This window comes from Melanerpes formicivorus, unplaced genomic scaffold, assembly GCF_026170545.1.
Source record: "Melanerpes formicivorus ecotype bairdi unplaced genomic scaffold, bMelFor1.0.p_v2 SCAF_2, whole genome shotgun sequence".
Classification (NCBI taxonomy): Eukaryota; Metazoa; Chordata; class Aves; order Piciformes; family Picidae; genus Melanerpes; species Melanerpes formicivorus.
This window is the reverse complement of record NW_027142354.1, coordinates 9,485,427-9,501,255: the sequence shown is the minus strand read 5'-3', so window position 1 is coordinate 9,501,255 and position 15,829 is coordinate 9,485,427. Positions and strand designations below refer to the sequence as shown.

The 15,829-nt window shown below is 43.8% G+C and overlaps 2 protein-coding genes across 2 annotated transcripts in view; one reads left to right on the top strand and one right to left on the bottom strand.

Moving 5' to 3' along the window:
* Nucleotides 1–2,702: 2,702 nt before the first annotated feature.
* Nucleotides 2,703–12,378, top strand: MTFR2 (mitochondrial fission regulator 2). Its single transcript, XM_068150051.1, has 6 exons — nt 2,703–2,968; nt 3,604–3,735; nt 4,120–4,224; nt 4,449–4,573; nt 6,946–7,163; nt 12,032–12,378. The coding sequence occupies exons 1-6, from the start codon at nt 2,906–2,908 to the stop codon at nt 12,103–12,105; spliced, it is 717 nt and encodes a 238-aa protein (XP_068006152.1). The 5' UTR covers nt 2,703–2,905; the 3' UTR covers nt 12,106–12,378.
* A 4-nt stretch (nt 12,379–12,382) lies between these two features.
* PDE7B (phosphodiesterase 7B) overlaps nt 12,383–15,829 on the bottom strand; it is a 219,955-nt gene continuing 216,508 nt past the window's right edge. The window contains exon 12 of the mRNA XM_068150038.1: nt 12,383–12,738. Coding sequence (XP_068006139.1) covers nt 12,698–12,738 — 41 coding nt within the window. The 3' untranslated portion in view covers nt 12,383–12,697. The remainder of the gene's footprint in view (nt 12,739–15,829) is intronic.

Here is a 15,829-nt window from a genome sequence, read left to right as displayed (position 1 = left end):
GCACCTCCACATCCCTCTTGTAATAGGGGCTCCAGAACTGGACACAGTACTCCAGGTGGGGTCTCACCAGGGCTGAGTAGAGGGGGAGGATCACCTCCCTCGACCTGCTAGCCACACTCCTCCTGATGCAGCCCAGGATCTGATTGGCTTTGTGGGCTGCAAGTGCACACTGAGAGCTCATATTGAGCTTCTTGTCCACCAGCACCCCCAAGTGTCTCTCCTCAGGGCTGCTTTCCAGCCAGTCACTGCCCAGCCTGTATTTGTGCCTGGGATTGCCTTGACCCAGATGCAGGACCCTGCACTTGCTCTTATTGAACTTCATGAGGATGGCTTGTGCCCACCTCTCCAGCCTGTCAAGATAGATTTGCCTCATCATGCAGGAACTAAGTTTTCTGCTTCAGCTGAATAAGCAAGGAAATGAGAGATTGCTTAGATAATGGCATTTGATTTTACAGACTTACCTGTAAATTAGGTCGTAAGTGGTTTGGGGGTTTTTTGTTATCCTTAATTTCCGTGCAGTTTATTAAAAAATGTCATTTATTGATCATGGAACATGTGGTGACAGCCATAAATTCTCTTAGTTCAAGCAGGTTTCTTGAAATAATCTGGTTGAACATGCAGGTTGCAGTCTATCAGAGAGCTGTAAGAAACAAACTAAGTGGGAGTTGAGATGATTGTTTTTTCAAAAATCCCAAACTAATGCTTCAGTATTTTTTAGCCCTTCAACATCAACAGTGAATTTTTCTGTTGTGGCAAGACAAATGGTGTTTGAAGTTTTCATTTGGTGGTACTGAAGTAGTTGTTAGGACTGCTGGGAATGGAAGTTAATACATGTTGTGTTTCTCTCACATTGGAAGGTGAAGACCGTCATTGGTGGATCCTCAGGGGAAAAAGAATCCAAGCATTCTACTGGTATAAAATGTCTAACTACACTTTGAGTGCAGGAGTTCAGTCTGGCTTGTCTGACTTCAGCAATGGAGCAGTTTCTGAGTCTGCTTCATCTCTGCATGATGTGCATATGAAGTTTGAAGTTATCCCTGCAGTTTAAAGAAAAGCAGACATCCATTTCACCAGGCACCAAAACCCCTGGAGTCCAGTAGTTATGTTCTTAGTCAAGACTGTGCACTAACTAAGTTTCTTGGTTTGGAATGAAGTCTCACATCCTCTTCCCAAGAGCAATCAGTGGCATTACTGCAACAGTGGGCATCTTCATGTGATTAACCCTTTCCTGCATTAGTTCTGTTGTGCTGGTGCTTCAAAAGAAGAGCTGTTACCCAGCTGCAGCATTAAATCTTAAGCCCCAGGCCGCTTCTAATTTCTTAAAGATGGCCTTTCAGAAAGTCACTTTGTTAAGGAGATCCTGCAGCTCTCATCTGTGCTGTTCAAAGTTGCACTTGCTGTTTTGTAGGATCTCTCTAGGAGCTCCCAGCTGGTACCTGCAATTCTAAATCAGCCTTTTATTGGTGGTGGTGCAGGCAAACTGAACTGCATTGCTGCGGATGCTGTGCCTCTTAGCTGTGTTGTGTGGAATTGCATGCAACACTTGTTCCCATCCAATTGTACTGACATGTCCCCTTCCTTAGTGAGTTGGTTTTGGGGGAGGGTGAGTGAGAAGTACATTCTGTTTGTTTTCAAAATATCCATTAAAAATTCTTACTCTTCATCTGCTCAAGTTTAAACCCTCCTAAACCCCTGAAACAGGTTTGTGCTGTTACTACAGTTTGTCACCAGTGCTATTCCTTCTTAGTGTTTGGTCTTAAATAGCCATGATCATGACAAGTTAGGGATCATAGCAACCACAACGAAGGGCAGTAACAAGTACATTGTGAGTACGTTGCAGCTGGAGAATTTTGTTTTTTTAGGAACTGTTGCTGAGACACACCTGTAGGGGCAAATAAATAAAATGTCTAATAATCAAGTTTATCTTAAATTTCTTGAAAGCTTTGAAATTAATGTTGCTGGACCCTGAAGGAAGTCATAGTTTATGAGCAAAAAACACATTGTGTAGCTGGAGGAAAAAGATCTCCACATTTCTTCTCTCAGTAGCAGTCTCCTTACACTCCTGGCTTTCTTGAGGTTTCCAATGTTCTGTGAAACAGCAAAAATTATGACAAGAGAGAAGAGCAAGTACGGTATCCACGGCCACACGAGGGAGCTCAGTGTAGTCAGATGCTGTCAGGGAGGTAGTGTCTGAGAGTTTTTTTTTTTTTCCTTTTTAAAATGTATGGGAACTGCTACTATCTTGGCTTTTAGTTCCCTGAATAAAGGAGTTAGGGACCTAAAGCATTTCCTCTCAGTTTAACAACTTTGACACGAGTTCAATTACAACCTCTTGCCCTACGGTTTATTCTGCTGCCACGGGTGGAGGTTACATTTTCTCACACCAACTATCATTCTAGCGTGCGCATTAGCCTGGGTGCTGCACTTACTCCCTCACCTTACAGCACATCTGTACAGCAGTCACTGGAAACCTCTGCACGGTGCTGGCTGTCCGCCGGGACAGACAGCGGGCAGGGCCGCCTCCGGGAGCGGCGTGCAGCGGTTGGCATCGCGGCGGCTTTCAAACGCCCCCCCTCCCGGCACCCCCCGCGTGCGCAGCCTCTTCATTGGCCCTGCGCTGAGCACTGTCTGCTGCTTATTGGCGTGATTTCTTGTCTGCCCAGTCCCTGCTCCTGATTGGTGCTGCTGGCAGGGGAGGCTAAGCTTAGCTGGACTGTGGCGCTGCCGCTGTGTCCCTCGGCCTGAGAAGGGTGCTTGGGGTACCGGCGAGGGGTAAGACTTGCGGCTTCTCCCTGCCCGCCGGTGGCTCAGGCTACTCCTGGTGAGGGGAGAGTGCCGCAGAGACCTGCCTGCCTGCCTGCGGCGCAGCGGCCACCTCTCTTGCCTTGTAGCGGGTGCGGCGGCCATGGCGCTGCTGCTGAATCTTCTCCGGAGGGTGCTGGAGTACTTCGGCTGGCCGCCCGACCAGGTGAGAGCCCAAGACGGAGAGGAGCCGGGGCTGTGTCTTACCAGGAGCCTCATGCAGACCCGCTAGCTCGAGGCGAGGGTGGCCGTTCTGCGTGGCTGAGGAGATGAAAGGCTGTTCCCTCGGAGCCGCCGCCCGCTTTGCTTCTAGCGTGCTGCTGGGTTTGCCAGTATGGGAGAGCCTAGCTCGTACGGTCAGACGTGCTGCCCCGGCGTGGAGCTGCATGAGGTCGCTGTTCTGATGCGGCGATTCAAAAGTTCTTTTTCTCTGGACAGGGGAAGAAAAATATCAGTAGTTTACCCTTTTAAGACTTTGCTGTTTTAAATAAAAGGCTGTATAGCGGTTCCCAAGAAGCGGTTAATCCGTGTTTTCAGACACCTGGGAAAGCTATTGTCTGGGAAACCGTGAATGTTCACGCAGTGTTGGGGTCTGTTGTTGGGGTCTGTTGTTAGAGGAGCAGTTTAGGGGCAGCTCTAGCGGGTAGGTGTCAATAGTCAGGCAATGCTGCATCATGTAGTTCCGAGGAAATATGTAGTTTATGTTATCGGCTAAGGGTCTTGTAGGAGTACTAGTCTGAACTATCCTGCATTATTTTCTGGTTTTGTGTCGGAAGTAATTGCTTGAGGTTTTTTTCACAGGCTGTATTTTTGGAAACCCGCATACTCAACAGCAGTGTCAGTCGTACAATCAGAATATGCATTCCTTCAGCAGCCTCGTCAAGAAGGCATCTCCAGCGGTTGTATGCAGTTATAAGAAGGTATCAGGTCAAGGTACATTAAAATTATTTCACTTCTTTACTATTTTTTTTGTCTCCCCCTATGACTGACATAAATGCATGTGGTTACTCACTACACGCTTTTGTCAGCATCTCTGAATATTACTGGCTGTCTGATGTAGATGCTACATTCTTGGTTGGCCTTTGTGCCACTCCAAAATAGGCTGCGTACCGGCTGTATCTTGGCAGCATTTTGAAAACAGCCTGTAAATACTGGCCTATTCCTCTTTGGACTTTCAGCTGGAGAAGAGCATTGTAAAGTAAAGTTAACATTACTGCCTTACATTTAATTGCATATAACATCGAATTATTAAATAACTTTGTGAGAATGGAGGGCCTTGATTTTGTTTCTCAGATTCAAAGTTATTTTGAGTTTTAGGTCGTCGCTCTTTGCCAGAAAAAGGAATATGGATCTACTCGCAGTGTTGTCCGTAGACTTGGGACAATTCTTTCCTTGGCGCCCTACCCAAGACCTTATTTTCAAGTAGGTGATTTGTTATTATATATATGCTTGAACTATTTAAGTTTTATAGTTTATTAATGCAGTGATAGCTTTCCCGTTCTTAGCTTGTGTACTTCATGTTGTGTCCCTTATGCTTGCTGTTTTCAGCTTGCCTTACAGTGCTGTTTGAAGTTGCTTCAGCAAAAGAAACAACTTCTAGTGTGTGCTAAATCTGTTCTCTCTTCATACATTTTGTTTGGTTTTAGTTTGTTCAAGAGTCAAGTCCATTGTGTAATGATGAGCAAAGTGCAGCTCCAACTCCTGTAGCTCCATCACTTGCTGATGTCCTGTGGGTAGCAAATGATGATGAAGAAGTGTTTACTAGACTTAGGTAAATAAAAATAGAATGTGTGCATAGAACGAAGTAATTAGAGTAACTGATGTCACTCTTATTTGTAGTGTGTGCTTTTATCCCTTGATGTTGGTTTTGTGTTGGTTTGCGGTGTTGTGGTGGGGTTTTTTGGTGTTGTGGGGGGTTTTTGTGTGTGTGAGGAGTTGTGTTTTGTGTGAGGAGTTGTTTTGTGTGAGGTGGTGTGTTTTGTGTTGTTGGTTGTGTGGTGTTTTGTTTTGGTTGGTTGGTTCCTCTACCCTCTCGCCTTTTCAGGGTTGCAGCTAAGCCAGCTCTTTCCAGCTCTGGAAAATTTTGGGGTTTTTTAGGGAGGCAGTTCTTGCTTGCCTGGAAATTTGTACTCTGTAAAAGGTTCTTGCCTGAAATATTTCTGAAACTGAATCCCCTTTTTTCTATGCCTAATAGCATGTCAGGTGCATTACTGATATTTTAATTTGGTTTTGCTTACAGAGTGTTTTGTGAGAGAAGGAGTTTAAGGAAAATTTGCATACTGCAATAGGCAATAAGATTATTCTTATCCTTATTAGTTTATAAGTATTTTGTTAAGCATTATAAGGGAGAGAACAAGGAAAAAAAAATTGGAGTTTCTCCTTTTGTCATTGATTACTACAGTGCTATGTGTTGATGCTTGCTTCTATAGAAAGAAAACCACAATTCTTTATTTAAACAGTTTACCTTGAATGTAGTCTCTATAATTTTTTGTTAGCTTTTCCAGAGGGCAAAAGGGAAATGCTTTTGCAATTTAAAAATACTGCAGGTACTGTGAAATGACAAATTGTCCAGACATTCACAGGCACATAGTATACAAATCTTGTTTAGGGTTTTTCTCCCCACTGGAGAAGAACTAGGAATTTAGCTTACTGTTTCTCTAAAGGATCTATTCACAATTAGAAGCTGAGTGATCCAGAACCAAGATTAAAATTTGGATACTTTATCTGTACTACATCTGTGTTGGACAGTGTAGGCCTCCTTCATATTGCCATGCGTTTGTGATCTTTGTGCTGCTTGCTAGTAGTGAAACAACAAGAAACTGCTGATATAACACACCTCATTGGATATGTTCTGATAGAATTATGTCTCATCTTGTGATCCTTCAGATGTTGCTGTTGAGTTATGGAAGGCTTTTTTTCAGCAGCTGTAATATACTGCAAGAGCAAGAACATTGTTAAAAGAAGCTCTGGCCTGTTTTCTCTTGCTTGTGCTGTTCTTTAGTGAGTCTGAATCACAGATCCATGAAAGTTCATTCTTTTCTTGGTTTGCTTCTTTATTCCTTCTTTCCTGGCTCTGTGGGATGTTTTTTAAGAACAAGTATTGTAATAAATACCAACAACTTCTGAGCCTGTGTGAAGAGAAGAGTTTCTGCAAATCAGAAAGCAATGCAGCACGTCTGATTTGAAGTTATAGGGTCAATAAGGGAAACAGTCTGGTTTTGTTTCAATCAAAACCTAGAGCATGTTGAGTAGATAAAATCAATTTCTTTACTCTGCATTGGTTAGGCTGCACCTTGAGTCCTGTGTCCAGTTCTGGGCCCCTCAGTTTAGGAAGGACATTGAGACACTTGAACGTGTCCAGAGAAGGGCAACAAGGCTGGGGAGAGGCCTTGAACACAAGCCCTATGAGGAGAGGCTGAGGGAGCTGGGATTGTTTAGCCTGGAGAAGAGGAGGCTCAGGGGTGACCTCATTGCCCTCTACAACTACCTGAAAGGTGGTTGTAGCTGGGAAGGGGTTGGCCTCTTCTCCCAGGCAACCAGCACCAGAACAAGGGGACACAGTCTCAAGCTGTGCCAGGGGAGGTTTAGACTCGAGGTGAGGAGGAAGTTCTTCACCAAGAGAGTTGTTCATTATTGGAATGGGCTGCCTGGGGAGGTGGTGGAGTCACCGTCCCTGGAGGTGTTCAAGAGGAGATTGGACGTGGCACTTGGTGCCATGGTCTAGTCATGAGGTCTGTGGTGACAGGTTGGACTCGATGATCCTCGAGGTCTCTTCCAACCTTAGTGATACTGTGATACTGGGATACTTCATTATTTGTTTGCACTCATCCTATATCTTAAGGTTATTTCTGCAGACTTGAAACAGTTTTTAAAATTAGAATATGAAACACAATAATCTATCCCTGAATAAATAACTAGACTGTTTTTTTATGATGGCTTTTCAAGGGTCTGAATTGTACCTGATCAAAGGGAGACTTAAAATATTTTAAGGTTCTAATAGCTAAAATTATTAGCTAAAATTTTCTTAAACAGTTTGCAAATCTGTGTCTTGCTGAATGACAAAAACTTGCCTGAACAGGCAGAAATTTTCCAGTTTTCCATTGTTGGATGAGCCTTTTGAAACTGTCTTTTGGTGCTTTCTAGGATTGAATTACACAGAAAAAACAAAAACACAGCACATCATTGCCAACTTCCATCTATGAATTCAACACAAAGTGTTCCAGAAAACAGTGCCCCAAAAGACAATCTCATTAATCAAGCAGCACTCCAGAAAATTTCTGCACTTGAAGATGAGCTAACCTTCCTTCGTGCTCAGATTGCTGCCATTGTTTCAGCACAGACATTGGGAAGCATTCCATCACGTAAGCCCTTCTAGTTTGAAGAAAACCAATTTTTCTGTCCCCTTCTTTTTTAAATTTCATTTTAAATGTTATTATTTCTTATTACAGCTCCTTTTCGTAGCTTGCTGTGTCTGGTAGTGATGGAGAATCACAGAACGTTAGGGGTTGGAAGGTACCCCTAGAGATCATCTGGTCCAATGCACAGAATACAGCATTTTGTTTCATTTTTATAGGATTTGCCACTGCTTCTTGCCCTCCCTCCTTTATATTTTTATTAGCCTCTACCAATTTTGAATGCAGTTGATCTTAGCTGAACTTGATGCTCGTTTCCATGTTTTGGTATGAGTAGCAGAATGTCCATGTTCTGAATAAGTGGCAGCACTTTCCATAGGCTGCTAATTACTGTTTATAAAGATTACAGACTATTAGCTATCCTTTTGGGGGTTTGTACTGTTCCTGAGTGGTTATAAAAAATATAGAATAGAAAAAGTATTCTAAGTCTGTCAGGCTCAGGCTTTAACAAAAGCAAATGCTGCCGAACAGAGAGGGACCTGGGGGTGCTGATTGACATCTGCCTAAACATGAGCCAACATGTGCTCAAGTGGCCAAGAAGGCCAATGGCATCCTGGCCTGCATCAAGAATAGTGTGGCCAGCAGGATCAGGGAAGTCATTGTACCCCTGTACTCTGCATTGGTTAGGCCACACCTCGAGTACTGTGTCCAGTTCTGGGTCCCTCAGTTTAGGAAGGATGTTGACTTGCTGGAACGAGTCCAGAGAAGAGCAACAAAGTTGGTGAGGGGCTTGGAACACAAGCCCTATGAGGAGAGACTGAGGGAGCTGGGGTTGCTCAGCCTGGAGAAGAGGAGGCTCAGGGGTGACCTTATCACTCTCTACAACTACCTTAAGGGAGGTTGTAGACAGGCAGATGTTGGTCTCTTCTCCCAGGCAGCCAGTACCAGAACAAGAGGACACAGTCTCAGGCAGCGCCAGGGGAGGTTCAGGTTGGATGTTAGGAAGAAGTTCTATACAGAAAGAGTGATTGCGCTATGGAATGGGTTGCCCGGGGAGGTGGTGGAGTCGCTGTCTTTGAAGGTGTTCAGGAGGAGACTTGATGGGGTGCTTGGTGCCATGGGTTAGCTGTTTGGGTGGGTTGGATTGGTTGATGGGTTGGACACGATGATCTTGAAGGTCTCTTCCAACCTGGTTTGGTTTATTCTAATAAAGGTTATTCTAAATCAACATCTTGGGTTCACTGTGAAAGGACAAATCCTTGGGGCAACACTGGGTACATTACCACTAGTTTTCCAAAGTATCCTGGTCCTAGCTTTGAATTATTAAACAAAATATCTTTTGCTGAAAGTGTTGTAAATCTGTATTTCAGTAGTGCAGTTGGATGATAAATATTTTTAATGGTCTGCTCTTCTGATGGTAAGCACAGCTCACACTGAAGCCTGCAGTACCTCTTCAGGTCAGTGTATTTTCTGTGCTAGGTGTTTCTGTGCTAGGTGTACTGTACTGTGTCCAGTTCTGGGCCCCTCAGTTTAGGAAGGACATTGAGACACTTGAATGTGTTCAGAGAAGGGCAACAAGGCTGGTGAGAGGCCTTGAGCACTAGCCCTATGAGGAGAGGCTGAGGGAGCTGGGATTGTTTAGTCTGGAGAAGAGGAGGCTCAGGGGAGACCTCATTGCTCTCTACAACTATCTGAAAGGTGGTTGTAGCCAGGAAGGGGTTGGTCTCTTCTCTCTAGCAACCAGCACCAGAACAAGGGGACACAGTCTTAAGCTGTGCCAGGGGAAGTTTAGGCTCGAGGTGAGGAGAAAGTTCTTCACAGAGAGAGTTGTTAGGCTATTGGAATGGGCTGCCCAGGGAGGTGGTGGAGTCACCATCCCTGGAGGTGTTCAAGAGGGGTTTGGATGTGGCACTTGGTGCCATGATCTAGTCATGAGGTCTGTGGTGACAGGTTGGACTTGATGATCTTTGAGATCTCTTCCAACCTTGGTGATACTGTGATACTGTAATAGAGTTTGTCAGGTGTCCATTTTGAACTTCACAAGTTGAAGAAATAGGTAAGAACAACTGAGTCTATAATGAATATTTTGAGCTGTTAATGTGGGAAGAATGTAGATTACCAAAACTGAATGTGTTTTTATTTTGGCTTTTCTTAACTCTGAGCTTTATTCCTGAAAATGACCAGCACAATTATCTGCATGCAACTCTGAAGCATGTCTTTAGAATCATATAATGGTCTGGGTTGGAAGGGACCTGCAAAGGTCATCTAGTCCAACCTTCTTTGCAGTAAGCAGGGCATCCTCAACCAGGTAGGGCTGCCAGAGCCCTGTTGAGCCTCACTTTGAGTATTTCTGGGGATGAGGCCCCAACAACCTTCCTGGGCAACCTGTTCCAGTGTTCCACCACCCACATACTAAAGAACCTGTTCCTAACATCCAACCTAAATCTGCTCTTCTCTAGTTTGAAGGCATTGCCCCTTGTCCTGTCACTCCAGACCTTTGTAAACAGTCTCTCTTCATTCTTCTTGTAGGCCCCCTCCAGGTACTGGAAGACTGCTATTAGGTCTCCCTGGAGCTACCTATTCTCCAGGCTGAACACTCCCAACTCCCTCAGCCTGCTCTTGTAGCAGAGGTGCTGCAACCTCCTGATCATTTTCGTGGCCCTTCTCTGGACTCTCTCAATCAGGTCCATGTCCTTCCTATATTGAAGGCTTCAGACCTGCACATAGTACTCCAGGTGAGGTCTCACCAGAGCAGAGTAAAGTGGCAGGAATCACCTCTCTGGGTCTGCTGGCAACTCATCTTCTGATGCAGCCCAGGATGTGATTTGCTTTCTGGGCTGCAAGCTCACATTGCCTGCTCATGTCCAGCTTCTCATCCATCAGCACCCCCAAGTCCTTTTCCACAGGGCTGCTTTTTATCAGCTCATCCCCCAGTCTGTATTGATAGTGAGGCTTGTTCCAGCCCAGGTGCAGAACCCTGCATGTGCTGTTGTTGAACCTCACAAGGTTCACCTAGCCTCACCTATCCAGCTTGTCCAGGTGCCTCTGGATGACATCCTGTCCCTCTGGTGTATCAACACCACCACTCAGCTTGGTGTCATCTGCAAACTTCCTGATGGTGCACTCAATCCTACTGTCTATATCCTTGATAAAAATATTAAAGCACTCAGGTCCCAGTACAGACCCCTGAGGGACACCACGTGTCACTGCTCTCCATCTGGACTGCAAGCCATTGAGCACTACTCTCTGGATGTGACCATCCAGCCAACTCCTTACCCACTGAACAGTCCATCCATCAAATCCATAACTCTCCAACTTGGTGAGCAGGATGTTGTGGGGGACCGTGTCAAAGGCCCTGCAGAAGTTCAGATAGATCACATCCATAGGTCGTCCATTATCAGTGACATAGTCACTTATTGTAGAAAGCCACTAGGTTGGTCAGGCAGGTTTTGTCCCTAGTAAAGCCATGTTGGCTTTATGGTCTACTAAGAAAGCTTTTGTTTCCTCAATATTTATTTGCCATACTTGAATCATTTCTGTTGATTTGCTTTAATTTTTCTTTGTGGAACAGCATCAAGTTGTACTTCAAAACTAAAGATCTGATTGAGTTGTTGTGTGTACCTGCATTGTTCCTGCTGTAAAATAGCATTAGCAGCATTGTTTGTGTAATTGGGGATTTATAAGGGGGGTGTGTGTATATATGTCTCAGTCCAGAGGCACAGTTCTTTTAAATATTCCCGTGATGTGAAATTAGAGGCACAAATGAGGCCAAAATATCAACAGCTAGACTATTTATTACATAAATAAAGTTGACATAAGAAGGGGAGAGGGAGAAAATAGAGAGGGAGAGAGAGAAGAGGAAAGGAATTATATTACCACACCCCTCACCCCCCCCTCCAAGGCAGTTTGAGTCTGTGGAGGAAAGGTGCTGCAGGAGATGTTGGGTTGGTACAGGAACAGTGCTGAGGCTCTGGCTGGAGAAGAGCTGTGGTCCTCTGGGCAGCCTCTTTTCTCCATGAGTTGCAGCAGGCAGAACTTAGGACACAGAGAAAGGGTTCAGTCTGCTTCTTCCAGGCTCCACGGGCTCTTTTCTCCAGGGCAGCATTGTCCCGGGCTTCTCCTTCTCAGCGGCATGGTCCGTGTCCTGTGTTTTACTTCATCTCCTGCGCTTTCCTTCTCCTTTTAATCATCCAGTCCGAGGGACACAGTCCCCCACATTTTTCTTCCGTGTTTTCCTTCTCCCAGTAGCCAGTAGTGGCTCCAGTCTTTTATACAGATTTTTAGTCCTTAGGTATGTGTCCAAGTATTGTCCCTCAGGAATTCCAGGGCCAGGAAATCATCCTTAGGTAAATGTCCAGGTATCGTTCCCCCGGAAATCTTTCTGTGTATTTCTGTGTGTTTGGGCAAGAATCTGGATGGAGGCGGGGGGGCCTCCGCCTCCTCCATCCTCATCTACATGCCCCCATACTCATTACACATCAGGAAACAGGTGGTCAACCCATTTTCTACCCTTTCCAGGGTACTTGATGGGTGGAGATTATCTTGTCCTCAAGGTGTGAAGGCTGGGTCATTGTTGTAGGCCAGCTGCAGTCCAGTGTTATCATGATGCAATCACAAGGTGATTTGCATCCAGGATTGGTCCTACATGATCTTTGCACCTTCCTTCCAGTGGCTCTGCCCAACACATATCAGCAATTGTCTGGGCAAGCAGCAAGTGATTTTATCTTTGTTGAGTCACACCAAGAGAGACAAACTTTTAGTCTCTCACTATATAGATATATAAATACAAAAATAAAAGTTATATCTCTGGATTTTGGACCATTCAGCATAAGATTAGGAGCAGGAGCTGATGATTTTGTTTTGTTTTGTTTTTGTAGGTCGCCTGGAGGTACTCCTATTTCTAAACCCAAAAAGAGGCAAAGTTCAGAGTGGGATCCAGTTGCTTTCCTAACTCATGCACTAAAGCAGAAATTTGCACATAAAGATGATGAAGAAGATGATTCAATGGACAAAGAAAATCAATCTTTCGATAGCTCCTCGTTTTCTAGCCCAGAGATCCCAGTGGTATGCTTTTTATGTGAGAATGCATTTTCCTGGTTTTGAAGTGACTGCTGCTTTCAAGGGTAGTTACAGGGGTTTTGAAGAGTCCACAACTTCTCCACAGTGTTTTTAAGCCATCAGCCCAGGTAGTTGCTTTTTTCAAGTATAATCAAGGCAGACAATCTCAAAGATTAATTATTTTGGGTAGATTTAGACTGGTAAACACACTTCTAGATGTGCTGAGAGAAAAAACATGGAAGGCTGACTTAAAATTCAGCTCATAGTTCATTGAACTGTGGACATTTGCTTGATGATAACTGGAAGGTAGCCATATATAGAAACTGTGGGTAGTAATGCTAGTTACTTAATGGTTTTTACAAATAAAGATGCTAGGAAAGTCTGACTAGAGAGGTCTGACCAGCACATGCTATATCTTCAGAAGTTAAAACATTAGCTGTAATACTTCTCTTTGAGGTGGCATCATTTCCACACAGTTTGCATCTTTATCCAGAATGAGATGTGATTCTGAATGCTGCTGCAAGGCCTATGAAAAACAGTTTTTGCTATGAACAAGAGAAGTTCAATAGACAGTCATTGGGCTAAGGTAATTCTGGAGCACTGCTTAACAGAGAGCTACCCATGGAAGCTACTGCAACTTACACAGGCCAACAGCACTGTTGGTTATTTATTAGAGACTTCCATGAGCCTTGGAAGAGCTTAGATGAGATGGATAGAAATAGGTGGCAGTAATTTAAACAGTGTCTCCCTGCTTAGCAGTTCTATCTTTACATTTTGTGCGAGGAAAATAACAATGCAGACATCCTTTGAAAGCTATTGCTTATATGCATGGCTAGCTGCTTAGGTGAAAACATAAGGAAGACTAAGATGTGTGTTTCTAGCTATAATGATTTATTTGTTTTTAATGTCAACTGTCACAAGGACTTTGCAAGCAAAATGTGGTATGTATTTTACAGACTGTACAGACTCACTACAGACTGTAGTGAGTTGACTGCTCAGGTGCAGTCTTAAGAAATTTCCCTGTTGACTTTGTTTGCTTTTAGTTTTTTTGTTGTTTTGTTTTTTCCCCTAAAGGAAAAATTAGAAATGTCTTAAAAATAGCTAGGCTTGTGTTTTGGATGATGCAGACCATCATGTTGCATAGCTAACATACCTGATTCTAGATGTAAAGTTCAAAGTTAGATCCTGGAACATCTTGTTTGTGGGATAGCTCTTGGTCCAGGGTCTAACCACTGAATTATAAAGCCCTGGAAGAGAGACTGCTTAGGGCCAGCATATTCAGGTGTCAACACAGAAAAATGGGCTCTTTCTGGTTAAAGCAGAATCATCTCATGAGGTTGTAATCAAGCCTCTTAATTGTCTACTGTAGAGGTTTTGAACAATAAATGTACTTAAAGCAATTGCACATGTACACTATTCTTCCTACATTGAGAAATGCAGCAACACTTCCAAACTGGCTTTATTGTATATATCTACTCATTCAGTTGTCTTGGGTATAAGTTAGTTTAACACTCTCCCTGCTCCCCAGGTTGGACGTTGCAGTCTGAAGCCAAATGTAATATCTAGCCCTGTAAGAACTGACGAAGTTAAACAGCTACCTGCATGGAAAGTGAGAGCTTATATTTAACTCAAGGAGACGTCTAAGGAAACTTCATCCTGTGTACAGGTGGTGGGTCCACTTGGAAGCTGCTGCAAGGAGCTATAATGTGCTCTATGTGTCTCTCCTATGCTGTTGAAGTGTGGATGTTGTAAGGTTTGTAAAATGGACTCTTCCTCCTTCATTTCCCAGCCACCCAACTTGTGGATTTGATGCTTTTATGAGATGCACAGAACCGAAAGAAGGCTTTTCCTGCTCTGGAGCATAGTGTTTGAAACCTGGGAAATGCAGGAAAGAAGTGTGAGTGAAAGCTGCCACACCAACAGATGTTTTTCCGAGGTGTGGGATCTATTTGCACTCCACTGTAAATAAGGATGAGGAGTAAATATTTTGTTAGTGTGTTATATTGTAACAACTCCCTGTATATAACAGCAGCGAATGCTGTGGCGTTAGAATGGTATAGTTGCATCTGTTTGCTGCTGCAAATCCATGTTCCACTTGCCAACAGTGTTCTAATTTATTTTGGGTCAGTAGATGAACTTTTATATTTGTGAAACTCTGCACTGTCATTAAACTGTAGGCTGTCAAATGCCTATAATACGGGGGAGTTGTAATCTTAGGTTTAAAAAGGCCTTGTAGAAAGATCTGTGAGCACATAGTGTAAATTCCCTGCATAAATAAACATTCACTACCTCCTTGGCTTCTCCATATGCAGTCTGTTTTGCTCACAAGAGCTTGTCAAATAGAACTGGTGGGTTAACACCCTTTTCTGAAAACAAAAATAACAAAGCAGGGTGGAGGGCTTGCGGGTACTTTACCCTCCCTGCAGGACATTTCCCCCTGGGAAAGCTGAGTCTGTTCCACTGCCCCCTCCCTGCCCAGCCAGGGTATAAAAAGCAGGACATCATAGCTGTTGGATCTCCTTTTGGCTTCTGCCTCTGCTGGATGAGAGCTACTGCAGCTGCCCTCCTGCTCCTCAGCCACGTGGCCGGACCTGATCCTTTTCCCTGCTGCCTCCACGCCTCTTCAGAGAAAGACTGGTTTTGTGTTATTCTTTTCTGTCCCCCTCCCATCCACTCTTGTTCCTTGCCCTTGTGAACTTTTCCTGTTACTGTCATATATATATAGTTTAAAGAAAAATTCTTTGCCTCTCTACTTCCAAGCCGACTCCAGATTGTTGTTTAGTGGATTTGCTCCTTACCCCTTTTTCTTTCCCTCTCTGTTTGGAGGGAGGAGGTGGGTGGGTGGGGGGAGTGGGGAAGAGATTGTCAGCCTTTTCCCCATTTGGGCTTTTAACTCCCAGTTAAGGCTCAAACCACTACAAAAACCTTTCTTTCTGTCATAGGTGTGTGTGGTATTGGAAGGTGCAGATTTTTTTTGTATCTTAATGACTGACCATGTTAGACAATTAAAAAAATAAATTGCTTTATTTAACATAAAGTTAAATGGAGATTACAGTTTTCCTGACACATTTTTCCTGTCTCTTCTTTACAAGTCTGTTATGATCCACTGCTTACAACAGCTGCCTTCACTTAATCTCTTGTCTAATGATCCTGGTGTTTAAATATGCAATCCTATCAGTTTGACTGTTGAATAAGTCCCTTGTATATCCTGTGTGCCTTTCATGTCTCTGCTCACTCACCCTGCAGACTGGCAGCTGGATTCCCTTGGACTGTTGAGTATTATTTGCGTGGCTGTTAGATGAGAGGGGTAGAAATAGGTGGTAGTAATTTAAACAGTGTCTGTCTGCTTAGCGATTCTATCACTACTGTGCAAACCCTCTGCTTCTGGTTTAATGTTAAATGTTATCTTTTGGCTAAAACTGGAGCGTAAGTGACTTGCTATTTTGTTCTTATAATTTTATGTCATACAGATTGGTTTTCCTTTCAACATGCAAGGAAAAAAAAGTGATGCTGTTGTTCCAGCTATGTTTCCAGTCTACTTATTAATTTCTGCTTATGCTTTCATTTAGGCTATTTGCCTGGAAGTCTGAAGGTGATTTTAAAAGCAGATTCTTTCT

What these genes read in the sequence shown, in the direction of transcription:
- MTFR2 (XM_068150051.1), top strand. Translation starts at nt 2,906, where the DNA reads ATGGCGCTGCTGCTGAATCTTCTCCGGAGGGTGCTGGAGTACTTCGGC. An exon ending in TAAGAAGGTATCAGGTCAAG is followed by an intron (nt 3,736 to 4,119) that starts GTACATTAAAAT and finishes TTTGAGTTTTAG; the next exon opens with GTCGTCGCTCTTTGCCAGAA. An exon ending in GAAGTGTTTACTAGACTTAG is followed by an intron (nt 4,574 to 6,945) that starts GTAAATAAAAAT and finishes GGTGCTTTCTAG; the next exon opens with GATTGAATTACACAGAAAAA.